The following is a 16,645-nucleotide window of genomic DNA, read 5'->3' as shown; positions in this document are numbered from 1 at the left end:
TAAAACGTCACTGATTTTGTGACGTTATAGCGATATTGCTAGCGATATCGCTATGTGTGATACTTACCTCCGACCGGCTCCCCTGCTGTCCATCGCTGATCGCGCGAGATCGGGCGGCTCCATTTCTCATTGTCTGCTTCCTGCTGTGACGACGAGCGACGCTGGAGGCGGGCGGGAGGACATCAGGATCGCTGTGTGTGAAAGGTGAGTATCGTGCGCTGCGTCGCTGCTGCATCGCTGTGAGATCTTTCTGTGTGAAAGCTCACTAGCGATCATTTAGCGATGCACCAGCAATCCTGACCGGGTCGGATCGCTGGTTGGATCGCTGGTGCATCGCTAAATGTAAAATGGCCATTACTCTCTCTTTTTGTTCCCGTTCTTATACTCTCCAGTCACTATGTGGCAGTTTTTGTTTACATAGGCCCCACCGTGCATTCAGCCATATAAGTCTTTCACCTCCTTACAAAAGTATTTTAATTTGGTAGCACTATTTTAAAATGTGTTACCTAGTTTGTATTTCATGTAATTTCCCCCTTCAAAAAAAGAGCAGATGCTCCTTTCACAACGACTGCATGTCTACCATGATTTTTGCTGGATGGACTATCTTTTCTATGTAATTTCACATGCAACCACACAAGTTTCATCTGAGCTATTTGTTTTCCATTTCAGCTATACAATACTTTTGACTTTGGTATCTAGTGTCTACTAGAGTTGAGCGACTTTTGGTTTTTTAGGGTCGAGTTTCGTTTCATGAAACCCGACTTTTCCAAAAGTCGGGTCGAGCAAGATCGGCCGATTATAGGGAAAAGTTGGGGTCGTCCCGAAACACGAAACCCAATGTAAGTCAATGGGGAATAAAAGTCGGCAGTGAGAGGAGGACAGGAAACACACCTACAGTGCTCATTTGAATGCCAAAAGCATCAATTCTTCTTACTTAAGCTTGTCAACCTTAATTAACTTCATAATACAAGTTACATACTGAAAAATGGGGGTTATTTGGCTAAAGTTGTGGGGGGGTAGGGCTGGCTCCAGGTTTTCATGTGCCCTGGGCGAAAGAGCGCCCCTTTAACACATACCACAACTCATCATGCTCCGATACGGCAGAGAAATGGCGGTATAGTACAATGAAAAATACTTCACTTTTTACATCTCATGACGAGGCCCATCTATTTCTCCATACAGAATCATTGGTCCCATATAATGTTTGAAACAGTATATGATGAGCTCCACATAATGCTACAGTATATGTTGGTCCCCATGGATGAAGCTCCACTGTCTTATGGGCCCAAATAATGCTCCAAACATAATGGGCCCCATTTCTAATGCTCTAGTGTATAATGAGCCCTGTAAATGCTGCTCCAGTGTCTGATGTCCACCTTTGGAATGTTCCAGTGTATGGTGGGCCCCATCTATCATTCTCCAGAGTATAGTGCTCCCCAAAAATTGCTGTCCCAACATTGAAAACAATCAAATAAGTCTCCTCGCTAGGGAATCCCTGTACTAGTCTGGACTCCTCGTCGTCCCTATCTTCCATCTCAATGCACAGTATTTCAACCTTGCAAGTGCTGTGATCCTGAGCAAGCAGGGGGGGCCCACTCGTTGGCGATGGCACTGGCACAGGGCCCCTGATAGTACGGTGGTGTGTCTGATGGCGGGTGGGCCGAACCTGCACTTTCATCTGCAGCTTCCTCTTTGTCACCGTGTAAGATGGAACTGTATATGGGAAGGGTAACCTGAGTTTCATCAGGGTCAGATTCAGGCTGTGTAGCGTGCGAGGGGAATGTAGTGGTCTGGGTCAATGTACCAGCAGATTCATCGAGCAGTGGCTGGGCATCAGTGCACTTGTGTCGCCCCCAGGAGTACGGTCGCCACAGTGGCATTACCTTCCTCCTAGGGAGTGTGATGTCATGCTTGGGAGCAACGAAGGATCTCTCTAGCAGGTTAACTGATTGGGCGGCGTTATTCCCACGAGTCATGACCCTCCAAACAGCGTTCATGAAGGCAAAGTGTTTGTTTTACGTGGGCAGTATGGTTGCAAAGCTGAACCTTAAAGGAATGTCCAGAAGGGCACCACCAGGAGTGGAGCCTACGGTTAAATTCGACTCCACCTGGGAAACCTCAACCATGCCAGCTACAGAACAGATGCACACATTGCAAGCTTAATTCCGTTAACGAACGAGACTCCGTCATGCCCCGCGGTCTGAGTCCGGCTTACTAGAGGGACACGTGAGGCTCTGGCACATGAGATTGGCCAATAACTGGTGTGTCATGCCCTTACATGTCCGTGGCTGCATGTGCGCTACACTGAAAAGGCCAGCGTTTGTCGCTTACAGGTGCAGATAACCCGCTGAACAACGTTAGTGATGGGGATCACTGATTACAATTATTACCCGCGAACGATGATTTCCCAGTAAGTGCGGGTCAACCGCAGTTCCGGAATTAGGCCTAACCGTCATTCCTGAAAAAATGAAAAACTTACGTGTGCAAACCACAGGTGATGTAGCTTGCTTAACAGCTCGCCAGCCGTTCTCACGCCCAGTATGGATTACACGTGATTGCACAAAGGTGAGAAAGGGTACCGTATCCCCGGATAACATGTATGGATAGCGTACACATTCAAAATATATGTCTATACATCAGGAGGCAGGCTCAGACGGTGTTAGGCCCAGTATGGCTTGCACGTGGTTGCACAAAGGTGAGAAAGTGTACCGTATCCCCGGATAACATGTATGGATAGCGTACACATTTAAAATATATGTCTATACATCAGGAGGCAGGCTCAGATGGTGTTAGGCCCAGAATGGATTGCACGTGATTGCACAAAGGTGAGAAAGGGTACCGTATCCCAGGATAACATGTATGGATAGCGTACACATTCAAATTATATGTCTATACATCAGGAGGCAGGCTCAGACGGTGTTAGGCCCAGTATGGCTTGCACGTGATTGCACAAAGGTGAGAAAGGGTACCGTATCCTCGGATAACATGTATGGATAGCGTACACATTCAAAATATATGTCTATACATCAGGAGGCAGGCTCAGACGGTGTCAGGCACAGTATGGATTTGACGGCCCAGACTACACAGCGGAGGAGCAGGGAGAGGTAAAGATTGCAAATGCTGGGGCCCTGCCCAAGCAAGGGGGGCCCACTCGTGGGCGTCGGTACTGGCACTGGGCCCCTCATAGTACGGCGGTGTGTCTGACGGCGGGTGTGCACCACCACCGTCAGAGACACTTGATTGCACTATGAGGGACCCTGTGCCAGTGCCCGCTCCCAAGAGTCGGCCTACCCACCTGTCCAGGGCAACGGCACTCGCACGGTGTCGTGCGCTAGGTGGTGACCCCGGCCATGGGGAGGCAGCACAGTTAGGGAGTTTTAGAAAGTGGCATATGTTGATGTTGGACATTCAGCTGATGCAAAAGGCGAAATAGGTCAAGTCCCAGGAAGAGGTGGACCAAAGCAAGCCATTTTTCTGTCACCCTATGTGTCATCAGGGGAAGGTGGGACAAAATCCTTAGAAACCCATGCGTGGTTCATTTTAATGAAGGTTAGATCATCCACATTTTGGGTTGACAGACGGGTCCTTTTTTCTGTCAGGATTGATCCAGCTGCACTGAAGACTCTTTCTGATAGCACACTTGCAGCTGGGCAAGCGAGCTCCTGTAAGGCATATTGGGCCAATTCAGGCCAGGTGTCCAGTTTAGCGGCCCAATAGTCAAAGGGGAATGACCTGTGTGGGAGAACATCGATATGGGAGGAAAAGTAGTTTGTAACCATAGTTGACAACTGCTGTCTCCTGTCACTTTCCATCGATGCAGTATTACCAGTTGTGTGAGCGGTACTTGAAAAATCAGTCCACAACATTGTCATGAAACCCCTGTCTCCAACGCCACTTCTGCTGTGTGCACCATGAACACCTCTGCCAAGCTGCCCCCGGCCCGTACAGCTCGTGTGAGAAGCATCACCGCTGCTGTGTGCTGGGAATGCCTCAAGCAACCGATTTACCAGAGTTGCTTGTTTATTAGCCAATATTAGGTCAAGGTTCTCCTGTGGCATGATGTTTTGTAATTTGCCTTTATAGCGTGGATCCAGGATGCTGGCCAACCAGTAGTCGTCATCGTTCATCATTTTGGCAATGCGTGGGTCCCTTTTTAGGATCTGCAAGGCATAATCTGACATGTGGGCCAATGTTCCCGGTGTCAATGATGCACTGTGAATGCTGGGTGGAGGAGCACTTTCTGGCAAATCCACATTCCTCCAGTCACGCACAAACCCTGTACCAGACCTTGCCACGCCAACATTTTCACTTGCCCCACGAGATGCATCCTCCTCCCCTAAGTAATCATCCCCATCATCATCCTCCTCCTCCTCTTCTTCCTCCACCTCGTCCAGGAGAGGTCCCTGAGCAGACAATGGCTGAATGTCATCAAGGATTCCCTCCTCCTCTTCCTCCTCATCAACATTGGCTGCAGACGCCTGCTCCTTAAGGTGCGTCAAAGTTTGCATGAGCAGACGCATAAGTGGGATGCTCATGCTTAGGATGGCGTCGTCTGCGCTTACCAGCCGTGTGCATTCCTCAAAACACTGAAGGACTTTACAGAGGTCTTTCAGCTTCGACCACTGCACACCTGTCAACTCCATGTCTGCTCTCAAAGTGCCTGGCCGTGTATCCTCCCACAAATGCATTATGGCCTGCCTCTGCTCACACAGCTGCTCCACCATGTGCAGGGTGGAGTTCCACCTTGTTGCAATGTCGATAATGAGGCGGTGGTTGGGAAGGTGGAGCAATCGCTGCAGCTTCTGCATACGAACGGAGTGTACAGGCGACCGGCGGATGTGCGCGCACAGTCTTCGCACCTTCTGGAGCAGGGCTGTTAACTCTGGATAATTTTTGAGGAAGCACTGCACCACCAGGTTCAAGGTGTGAGCCAAGCAAGGTATGTGGCTGAGTTTTGAAAGGGCTATGGCTGCCACAAAATTACGGCCGTTATCACTAACTACCTTGCCTGCATCAAGATGTACACTGCCCAGCCATGACTCAGTTTGTCGCTTCAAGTACTCGGCCAGCACCTCGGCGGTGTGTCTGTCGCCCAAACACATCATCTGCAACACAGCCTGCTGACGCTTTCCACTAGCTGCTCGATAGGGGGACACCTCATGTGCAACAGTGGCAGCTGCAGATGGAGTGCTCATACGACTGCGCTCTGTGGATGAGCTTTCGCTTCTGGAGGAGGAGGGTCAAACGCCTACAGCCAACTGTTTCCTATACCGTGGGCTAGACAGCACTGTCCCACCACCGCTGTCCCCTGTGGACCCTGCATCCACCACATTAACCCAGTGCGCAGTGATGGACACGTAACGGCCCTGGCCATGCCGACTGGACCATGCATCAGTTGTGAGGTGCACCTTTCCACTCACTGACTGCTTGAGTGCATGGACAATGCAGTCTTTTACATGATGGTGGAGGGCTGGGATGGCTTTGCGAGAGAAGAAGTGGCGACTGGGTAGGTCATAGCGTGGTACTGCATAGGCCATGAGTTGGCGGAAAGTTGCGCTTTCCACCAACCGATAGGGCATCATCTCAAACGAGATTAGTTTGGCAATGTGGGCGTTCAAACCCAGTGTACGCGGATGAGAGACTGAGTACTTTCTTGACCTACTCATAGTGTCTGGGAGGGTGAGCTGGACTTGAGAGCTGCATATGGTGGAAGTAGCGGTGGACAGGGCGGACTGAGAGAGGGTTGATGATGGTGATGGTGTTGGTGTTCTTTCTGATGGCCTAGATTCAGTATTTCGTTGATATAACAGTGGGATTCCCTGACTGCTGTGGCCTTGCAACGACACCTCAACATTTGCTGCTGTGCTAACCGGTGGGCTTACAGTGGGGGAAACAATGTAGCGTTGTTGACTACCTTCTTTGTGATCAGTTGCACATGTGGCACTTGAGGTTTGGTGTTGTGTCCACGCTTGCAAGTGCATGCTGGTTAAATGTCTAAGCATGCAACTGGTATTCAAATTTTTCAGATTTTTCCCTCGGCTAAAGGTCTTTGCGCACTTCTTACAGATAACCTTGGCCTGATCATGAGGATTTTGTTCAAAAAAGTGCCACACTGCACTCTTCCTACTTTGGCAGACGTTTTGCGGCCTAGCACCCTGTGATCTTTTGACCCTCTGGACAAGCTGTCCAGCAACTCTTTTGATTTTTGGAACCTGTCTTTGGAGTGCTCCGGGCCTGCCAGATAACAGCTGTTGCGATGTCGATGTCTGCTGTGGATGCTCCTCCTCATCTGAGCTATTGGAAGCAGCACCCTATTCCCCCAATGGATGCCAATCTGGGTCAACAACTGGGTCATCCATCACCTCCTCTTCAATGTCATGTGCACCTTCCTCTGTGTCACCGTGCATGGTGGTATAGTGTGCGGGAAGGGGCACCTGAGTCTCATCAGGGTCAGAATCTGGCTCTGTACACTGCGAGGACAATTTAGTGCTCTGAGTGAATGTACCAGCAGAATCATCTATCAGCGGCTGTGCATCAGTGCACTCCATGTCAGATTCATCTTGGCCTGGGTAATTCACCATTTCACTTGATAATCCAGGCATGGTATGTGAAAACAGCTCCATGGAGTAATCAGTAGTATGGCCTGCGTCATCCTTCAATCTTGGTTGGGGTGAAGGACACAAGGAAAGGTGTGGTTCATGAACATGAGCCTCCAATGACGACTCAGTGCTTTTATTTTTTACAGCTTCAGAAGAGGAGGCGATAGAGCTGGAGGCTGAGTCAGCAATGTAAGACAAAACTTTTTCCTGAAGCTCTGGCTTTAAAAGCGGTTTGCCAACTCCTAGAAAACTAAGCCTTCGAGGCCTTGTGGAGCCAGACGATGACGCAGGCTCAATACCTCCTGCATTCGGTCCTATTTTGCTTTTGCCACTACCATCAGATCCACCACCAACACCATCATTACCAGCTGCCAACCCCCGCCCAATTCCATGGCCTCTTCCACCAGCCTTCCTCATTTTTGGTAGAAATGTAGACAAAATCCAACAAACTATATAGTAATGTAAAACAAGGTACAAGGTGTCTATAGGACAGGGGAGATTTTGAATTTCTGCAGACACTTGTGGACACTTTTGGATTGTGTGAGGCCCACTGAATATCAGAGCGCTATGTCACTGGCTCGATGTCGCAGGTGTGAAAAATGTCACTAGAGGATAAGGGAGATTTTGAATTTCTGCACACACTAGTGGACACGGGACACTTTTGGATTGTGTGAGGCCCACTGAATATCAGAGCGCTATGTCACAGGCTCGATGGCACAGGTGTGAAAAAAGTGACTACAGCATAAGGGAGATTTTGAATTTCTGCACACACTAGTGGACACTGGACACTTTTGGATTGTGTGAGGCCCACTGAATATCAGAGCGCTATGTCACAGGCTCGATGGCACAGGTGTGAAAAAAGTGACTACAGGATAAGGGAGATTTTGAATTTCTGCAGACACTAGTGGACACTGGACACTTTTGGATTGTGCGAGGCCCACTGAATATCAGAGCGCTATGTCACAGGCTCGATGGCACAGGTGTGAAAAAAGTGACTACAGGATAAGGGAGTTTTGAATTTCTGCACACACTAGTGGACACTGGACACTTTTGGATTGTGTGAGGCCCACTGAATATCATAGCGCTATGTCACAGGCTCGATGGCACAGGTGTGAAAAAAGTGACTACAGGATAAGGGAGATTTTGAATTTCTGCACACACTAGTGGACACTGGACACTTTTGGATTGTGTGAGGCCCACTGAATATCAGAGCGCTATGTCACAGGCTCGATGGCACAGGTGTGAAAAAAGTGACTACAGGATAAGGGAGATTTTGAATTTCTGCACACACTAGTGGACACTGGACACTTTTGGATTGTGTGAGGCTCAATGAATATCAGAGCGCTATGTCACAGGCTCGATGGCACAGGTGTGAAAAAAGTGACTACAGGATAAGGGAGATTTTGAATTTCTGCACACACTAGTGGACACTGGACACTTTTGGATTGTGTGAGGCCCACTGAATATCAGAGCGCTATGTCACAGGCTCGATGGCACAGGTGTGAAAAAAGTGACTACAGGATTAGGGAGATTTTGAATTTCTGCACACACTAGTGGACACTGGACACTTTTGGATTGTGTGAGGCCCACTGAATATCAGAGGCGCTATGTCACAGGCAGAAATTGGCTAGTGTATCACAAACTACAAGGTGTATGTAGAATTGGGCAGAATAGGAATCTCCCTAGAGTGTAGGTCTGTAAGAATGGAACAAGTCCTCCACTTATCCTTCCACAGTGACACACAGATAGCTTCACTGTGGCTTTGATAACAGCCGTTACACGGTACTGTGTGAGGAGCGTACACCGCTGTATGGTGTGAAAAAATGCACGCTCAGTACCTCAGCAGGACAAAAAAAAAAATTGGGATTGCTTTTAAAAAAGCAGTTTGCAGAGCAGTGGGTAAACAGCAATGCAGCTGTCAGGAAGCCTTAGAAGGCAGCCTAACAACCAACACCGCTGATCCACCACAATATAGCCTCACCTTGCACTGCACACACAGTGACTGGTGTGTTGTACAGGCAAAATCGCTAGCAGCAGAAGCAGTTTTTTTTTTCTTCTTCCCTGCCTAATGCTCTCCCTACAGAATCAGCAACCTCTCCCTATGCTAAGATCGGCAGAAGTAAGATGGCGGTCGGCGTGCACTCCCTTTTATAACCCCTGTGACGCCCACCAAAGCAAGCCAATCACTTGCATGCCCTTCTGAAAGATGGTGGTGACCCCTGCCTATGTCATCACATTGCCCACAGACAAACTTTTGAAACGCGACTTTGGCGTGTAAGTCGCCGACCTCGTGGCCGACCTCATCCTAGGGTCGGGTTTCGTTTCATGAAACCCGACTTTGCCAAAAGTCGGCGACTTTTGAAATTTTTCGACCCGTTTCGCTCAACTCTATTGTCTACCTTTTACTGTTCTTTTTTCAATTTAGACATTCAAGACTATACTTTGGCTATGAATGTCCCATTCATAGGTTACATAGTTACATAGGTTGAAAAAAGACCTAGGTCCATCAAGTTCAATTTTTCTCCACCAATTATACATTTTTTGTCACTAAATTATGTATAACCCATAATGTTATGTGTACTGTGGAAATCATCCAGTCCTGTTTTAAAAGCTAAGTTATAGTTACATATTTGGTTAATTGACGAGAATCAGTATATAGTGGAAAGAGAGCAGAGGCGTATCTAGGGAGGGGTGGAAAATGGGACATGTGTACCGGGTGCAGACAGCAGACAGCAGGGGGTGCCGTCGGTGGGGCAGTCTGAGGTGTCTCCCTGACGGCTTCATTTTGCCGCCCTACGTAGTGGGAGTTGGCAGTTCTCTGGGCCATCTGTAAAGCTGAAAGCTGGCTCAGAGAAAGTGCAGAGCGCCGGCTCCCAGTGATCCTACACGCGGGCATTTGAATTGAAGCATTGACCATCGGGGTCAGGGCGACGTCAGCAACAAAATGAAGTCATGTGATTACACTGCTGATGCTGTAGAGGCACATACAACTTATGGTAAGTGCTCCAGTGGAGCTGAAGACACTGAATATTTATTGCAAAGGGGGTTGGGAAGATTTAAGTACACAGTTTGGGGAATGAGGAAGGGATGGGTGCAGACACAATGTGGGGAGTGGGAGAAATGTGGGGGCATGTATGAGTAAACAGTATGGGGGAAGGGTGCAGACATGATATGGTGAGTGGGGAAGATGGGTGTGGACAATGGGGAGGGTGCTGGCAGATACCGTATAGGGAGGGGATGGGTGCAGGCAATATAAGGTACAAGGGTGGGATGGGTGTGGACACAGTATGAGGAGAGGGGGGGAAGGATGCAGACACAGTATAAGCAGCAAGGGGAATAGTGTTTGTGGACACAAAATGGGGAGCCCTCAACTGCACATTCTGTGTCCACAAACATTAGTCCCCTCGCTTCCTTAAATGTGTGGATGTGAGAGGAGACTGTTGTGATTGGGTCACCAAGGAGGAGAGCAAGCCCAAGCTAAGCCACAGAAAACCAGAGAGGTTGTTAACTAAGCAGATTGCAGACCCCTGATCCTATCCACACAATAAGCAGTAGCCGTGGAGCGTGCCTACGATGATACTAGATGCCTCGGCACAGCCGGAGAACTAACTAAGCCTAAAGCAAGACAGGGGAAATCTAAACTGCCACAGAGCAGACCCCAAAGGAATAGATAGCCCCCAAACATATATTGTCGGTGAGACAAGATGAAAACACAAACGCAGGAAGTAAAATAGACTGAGAAAACGATGGGGCCCACACTGACTAGACAGGACAGGAAAGGAAAGACACTGTCTGCAATCATGCAAAAAAACCCTGCAAAAAGGTCCAACACGTCTGATGCAAAAATACTGAAGTCGCACGACTTCGCCCATGATATCAGCACGCTGGTATATTCTGAAAGCAGAGCAAAAAGAGGACAATCTAATAAGGGACAAAAACAAACTGGCACAATCAGTAACATATGGATGGTGATTCAGCACAGCCCCAGCCGGAGCTGGCTGACTCACACAAAACTGAAATAGACAAAACCAGATCAAATGTGAACAGAATAGCAAAAGAACACTTAGCTGAGCATGCAGGGACTGAGCTGGAAACTAAGACCTCAGGAGGCAGGAAAAAATCACCAGCAGGGATAGAGGGAGTCGGCTGTCTTAAATCCAGTCTGAAACCCCAGATCTCCAATCGTCATCATCATTATCAGGTGGCAAGCCTCTGTTAATCAGATCAGCTCCATTACCTCCAGTAACCAGCAGAGGGAACCCAGAAAGAGAACTTGCAACCCCTCCGTCAACCTGAGACAATTGAGAGGAATAGTGTGAGCAGACACACAGTGGGTGTGATCACAGTATAGAAACTGAGTAGTGGGTGGAGAGGTTAGCATGAGGGAATAGTGTAAAGGCACAGCCAGGAGGGGACAGTATGCTAAGGAGGGAGAATTGAGGAGGGGCACAGTATATAGACTTGGCACTATAAGGGGGACAAAGTGTGAGAGGACAGTGGGAAGAGAGCTCAGTATAGAAAGGAGGGGGCAAAATGGAGGGCATGTACTATAAGAGGAATAATGTGTGGGACATACAGTATTTGTATGGGGGATATAGTGAGGGGCAATTATTTATTCAGGGGCTCAGTGTAGGACAGATATTCTTATTCAGGAGCATTATGAAGACACTGCTATATCTAAGGGCACCTTGTCGGGATGTGCTGCACAATACAGGAGAAAATGGAAGTAGGCACTGATGGGCAGTGGCTGTGAGATGTCATCATAGCATCTGGACACCTGTGTGCAATCTAAGTGTCACATGTCTTCCAGTATATACACTCCTTTTCTGAAAGGCCACAAAGGCTGCAACACCATTAAGCAGTACATTAAGTACAAGTCATGGTTGGGTTCTAAAAAAAATATCCCCATCTCTGATGATCCCCTAGAGCACGATCAAGTCCATTATGATCAAATGGAAAGAACATATTACCACAAAAAAACCTGCCAAGAGAGGGCTGCCCACCAAAATGTTCAGCCCAGGAAAGGATAGCATTAATCAGAGAGGCAGCACAGACACCAAAGGAAACCCCGAAGAGCTCCAGTTCCCAAGCAGAGACTGAAGTATCTGTCCTCTGTCCATATGACCACAATAAGCCATACACTCAATAGAGGTGACCTTTATGGAAGAGGGGCCAGAAAAAAGCCATTTCTTATACACACAAATTTTAAGGCTCATTTTGAGTTTGCCAAAACACATGTGAGAGACTGGCCAAATGTATGAAGGTGCTGTGGTCATATGAGACCAAAATTGAACTTTTTGGCCACTAAGGTAAATGCCATGTCTAGTGCCAAACCAACACAGCTCATCACCCCAAGAATACCATCACCACAGTGAAATATGGTGGTGGGGGATTTTTTTTGCAGCAGGGACAGAGAAAATGGTCAGAGTCAAGCAGAAGATGGATGGTGCAAAATACAAGGATATTTTTGAGCAAAACCTGTTTCAGTCTGTCAGTGATCTGTGTCTGGGACTAAGGTTCACCTTCCAACCAGACGACCTAAAGCATACTGCTAAAGCAACACTCGAGTGGTTTAAGGGGAAACTGGTAAATGTTTTGGAGTGGCCTAGTCAAAGCCAAGACCTTAATCCAATTGAAAATCTATGGTCAGACTTGAAGATTGCTGTTCCTCATCTAATTTTCAGGAGCAGTTTTACCTTCAGGAATTGCCACAAATCCCAGTGGCCAGATGTGAGCTAGAGATTTATCCAAAGCCACTTGCAGCTGTAATTTCAAAGTACTGACTTTAGGCAGGTGAATAGTTATGCTCACTGAAGTTTTCAGTTATTTTGTCCTATTTGTTGTTTGCTTCACAATAAAAAGAAAACCTAATGTTCACAGCTGTAGGCATGTAGCAGGTAGCAAAACAAGAAAATTGACAAGCGGGTGAATACTATTGCCAGTCACTGTACATTAAATGGTTGGATGATATTGGTGAAATTGATGAGTTCAACCAAAGTTATTTTTTGCGGGCCTTTTTTTGCAGGCCGTATTGCCATAATTTTCATGGTCTGCCGCAAATACCGGCCGCAAAAATCTTCTCGGATTTCTGCAGGCCTTCGAAGTGATAAACAGGAAATACATGGGAGTGTCCTAGTAAAAATATGGTATTTTGAAAATATGATCTTCACGGTGTACCGCAAAATCAACACACTGGGCAAGCTTCCGTTGTTTTTGCTGCCTCATTGATTTCAATGGGGGCCATGTCCATAAATACGACCCTCACGGCCATATGGCGTACGGCGCTCTGACAAATTTTTACAGCCCGTTTTTGCGGCCCCATAGAAATCAACTGGGGCCGCAAAAACACCGCAAGTGTAAAAGAAGCCTTTCAAGTAAGCGTTTCTTGACTTAGACCCTTCTGATGTCCTGCATTGAGACCATCTACGATACTGTAACTTTACTATTTCACAAAAATAACCTACTGGATTTATGTTCTAAAATATAATAACAATTTTGTTCTATTATAATATCTTTTATATATATATTTATATGTTCCTGAAGCTGTTCCCTAGCGCTTTCTATTACTTTTCTTAAAAAAACAAACATCAGTGTTAAAAAAAAATTGTTCTTTGCATGTATTAATTTGTCATCACAAGTTTTGCCATCTAGCACATGTCAGTTTAGAAATGCTCCAACATAAATATATTAAAGGGCACTCATCGCTGATTGTACTGTCGCACATGTAAAGTTAATTGCATAAAATTGCAAACCTCTTTTCTAAGACCATGGGGATTATAATTGGAGCAGATTCCTAGAGAATTATATGTTTATATAATTTTTTCACGTTAACCAGGCATATGGCAAAGAGGAAAGAATTACATTTTTTCGATTTTTCTAACATGGCTGTTCTTCTTATATGTATTTTTTCACTGCAGGTCCAGGAAGATTGCTCTGCCACTTTCAATCCTCCAGTCTCTTCATCTTGTGTCCATATGTCTCCATATGCGTGTCAGAGACGGACTCAGCTCCAAGACATCAACAGAATATTCACGGTAATAATTATTGGCTACACAGTCATCAAAACTGCTAGCTAAAATAATGATATAGCAGGCAGCAGAGTGGGAAAAAAAAGTGAACTCAGGGGTCAGGTTTATACCGGTGAAATAGAATTTCATTGTGATTTTCTAAGCCCCGTCTCAGCTGTGACTGGTACTGGCAGGGACAGAAATATTCCATTTAATTGCATAGGGCTTAGCTGGGCGAGGATTTTACAAACACTTGGGAATCAATAGCGAAAATGATTTTTGCATTCTTCCACTACAAGCTATTTTTCATGTTCACTGCAACATGTATTTTGTCCAAGTATTATTCTGCAATCATATAAATGTGAAAGTCGAATTGATATTCGCTTGGCGCTAATCTTTAATGTACTCGTTCCAACATGTCAACTTTTCAAATGACATTTAAATTTGAGCCATAGAGAGATAATGTCAACACCCAATTTTTTCTCACTGTGAGTGTTCTGAATTCTGATGATCCATAGGCGATGTTCCAATCCGGCAACATCGAAACGCTGTTCCTTCTCAAACGTATACTTATTCCAGCTATCTGACTCATTTTAGTGTTATTGAGTGCTAGGGAAGGCAATGGTTCAGCAGCTGATAATCTGTAAGATTACTACTTTAAGGCGCCCCAGTGTACAGGCTTCGGAGAGTGGTTTCTACTTGCTATGCAAAGCTGGGACATGTTCCGCGTTGTGGGATATTGAGGCCACTGCACGCATGACTTGCTATTGCAAATAAAAACAGATTTACAGGGACAAGACCAATTTTCCTATTTCTCTAGTCAATGCACCCAAAGCCATTTATATCATTATCCAGTTGTGCATTAAATGCTTTACGTTGACACACGACAGACCTGCCGAGTACGAGTTAAAGGCGATGGCGCGCTATCGTCTTGTGGCTATAACACATCATCAAAGAATTTGATGCCGTTATCTTCCAGGCAATTTAGCATTTATCTAAGACGTAAAATTTAATTACAGGCATTAAAGGACAATTTATTCCCCACCATCGTGAGAGCTTTCGTATATTTCTTTCTTTCAATAAACTGATTTTCATTTAGTTCCAGTGTATTGTGCATATCACGTTACATTATAATGAGCGGTATTGATTTCCAACAGCGAAATCCATTACCGTGGCCCACCTTTTTAGTAAAATCAGCCCACATGCTTGAAAGGAGTACTGCTATAACTGGATGACTAGGAAAATAGTAGATCCATGTTGCCAATTTTCGTCCAAATTGTTATTGCAATTTCTAAAGACAATACTGAAATAGTTCAGTACGAGACATATAAAAGGTAGATAAAATGAATTTTGTATCGAATATTTGACACATTGTTTGGTAATGTGAAGATTCATGTGCACAACTTCATACAAGTTCCAAGAATAAATTGAGGTGAAACATACTAGGACTTCCATAGGCTTTTACGGGATCCATATGTCCTGAGATTTCATACGGAGAAAAATAAATTGTGACCTACTTCAGGTTGGATTATGCATTATATCAGGAAAAATATCACTGACATATAATGCTACACAAAACTCCTGTAATGTCTCACATGGTGACGTGGATCCTTGAAGCTTTGGATCCAGAAGAGCAGCATGAGCAGGTACCACCGGAGCAGCAAGATGGAGGAGTGGGATGTATAAGAAAAGCCAAGCCGATGTATTAGAGCGGGAACAGTAATGTCTGGTGAAGAAGAGCTGATTTGGAGATGCCTGGTGAAGCAGAACTAAATTAGTGATGACTGGTGAAGCAAAACTGGATAAATGTTTGTTGAAGAAGAGCTAGATCAGCAATGGATGGTGAAGCAGAACTGGATCAGTGATGACTGGTGAAACAGAGCTGAATCACTGTGGAACAGTGATCACTGATGTACCAGAGCTGGACAACCGATACTGATGTAAGGAGGTGACAGCGGTCTTCATATGCCTCTCTCTTTGCACACTGTTCACAAGTATCACAAGCGGGACATTGTTGTTTATCAATGTTAATATGTTCATGTAATGTTGCTGTGTTGTGTATGTACTTGATATGTACGTACTGTTTATAAGATTAAGGACAGTGTAGGGTAATAACATGGGACAATAGTGGGGGCATCATAGAGATAGGGAAGATGATAGAATAGTATAGTGAGCATTGGGGGTTTTCCAGACAGGGAGGAGTTACAGAGTAGTGTAGTGCAGAATAGTGGGGATATAGTGTAGACAATTCCTAGTTAGAGAGCAGAGCCTGGGCAGCCTTGCCCAGGGCAAGGAGTTGAGATCAGCAGTGACAACAGGGATACACTGACAGCTGTGGGGATAAGGTTGCTTCAGCAAGAAGGAGCCCGAGGCTGAGTGGCATGCAGGCGGTCAACAGCTTGAATAGTAACCAACCTGATGAGGATCCGGGGTCTACAACTGGGCAGGTGAAGCTGAGACAGCGATCCTGGTACCTTTTCCTTTTGAAGCCGGACAAGGGAATGGTAGAAGCTGGTGGGCCTAATGGCACGGACGGGACAGGGATTGTCCAAGAAGAGCAGTGATTGCTGGAAAGGGACTTGGATTGTCCATGAAGAGCAGTGATTGCTGGAACAGGAGAGGTATTGTCCATGAAGTGCAGAGATTGCTAGGAAGATAGGGAAGTCTTAAGGCCCCGTCACACTAAGCGATCTCGCTAGCGAGAACGCTGATTTTGTGACACATCAGCGATCTCGCCAGCAAGATCGCTGTGTGTGATGGGGATCAGCGACCGGCCCCCCTGCCGCTTATCGCTGATCGTGCTCGAGAGGTCTGGGCTGTTTTTCGATCGCTGGTCCCCCGCTGCCCAGTGCGCATCGCTGCGTGTGGCAGCGAGAGACCAGCGATCAGCGACGCTGGACGCTGGTTGCTTATGTAAACGTCGGGTATCCAGGAGCCACGGCTCCTGGATACCAGCTGTTTACCTTGGAAACCGGCGCACACGCTGGTTTCCAAGGTAAACGTCGGGTATCCAGGAGTCGCGCGGCTCCTAGATACCCG

At 46.5% G+C, this 16,645-nt stretch overlaps 1 protein-coding gene across 1 annotated transcript in view; it reads left to right on the top strand.

The window, feature by feature from the left end:
• DNTT (DNA nucleotidylexotransferase) overlaps positions 1–16,645 on the top strand; it is a 777,494-nt gene that overhangs the window by 187,841 nt on the left and 573,008 nt on the right. The window contains exon 3 of the mRNA XM_073546529.1: positions 13,517–13,633. Coding sequence (XP_073402630.1) covers positions 13,517–13,633 — 117 coding nt within the window. The remainder of the gene's footprint in view (positions 1–13,516; positions 13,634–16,645) is intronic.

This window comes from Dendrobates tinctorius, unplaced genomic scaffold (genome assembly GCF_039654945.1).
Source record: "Dendrobates tinctorius isolate UK_male_01 unplaced genomic scaffold, ASM3965494v1 ptg000147l, whole genome shotgun sequence".
Taxonomy (NCBI): Eukaryota; Metazoa; Chordata; class Amphibia; order Anura; family Dendrobatidae; genus Dendrobates; species Dendrobates tinctorius.
This window is presented reverse-complemented; position numbering and strand designations above follow the sequence as displayed.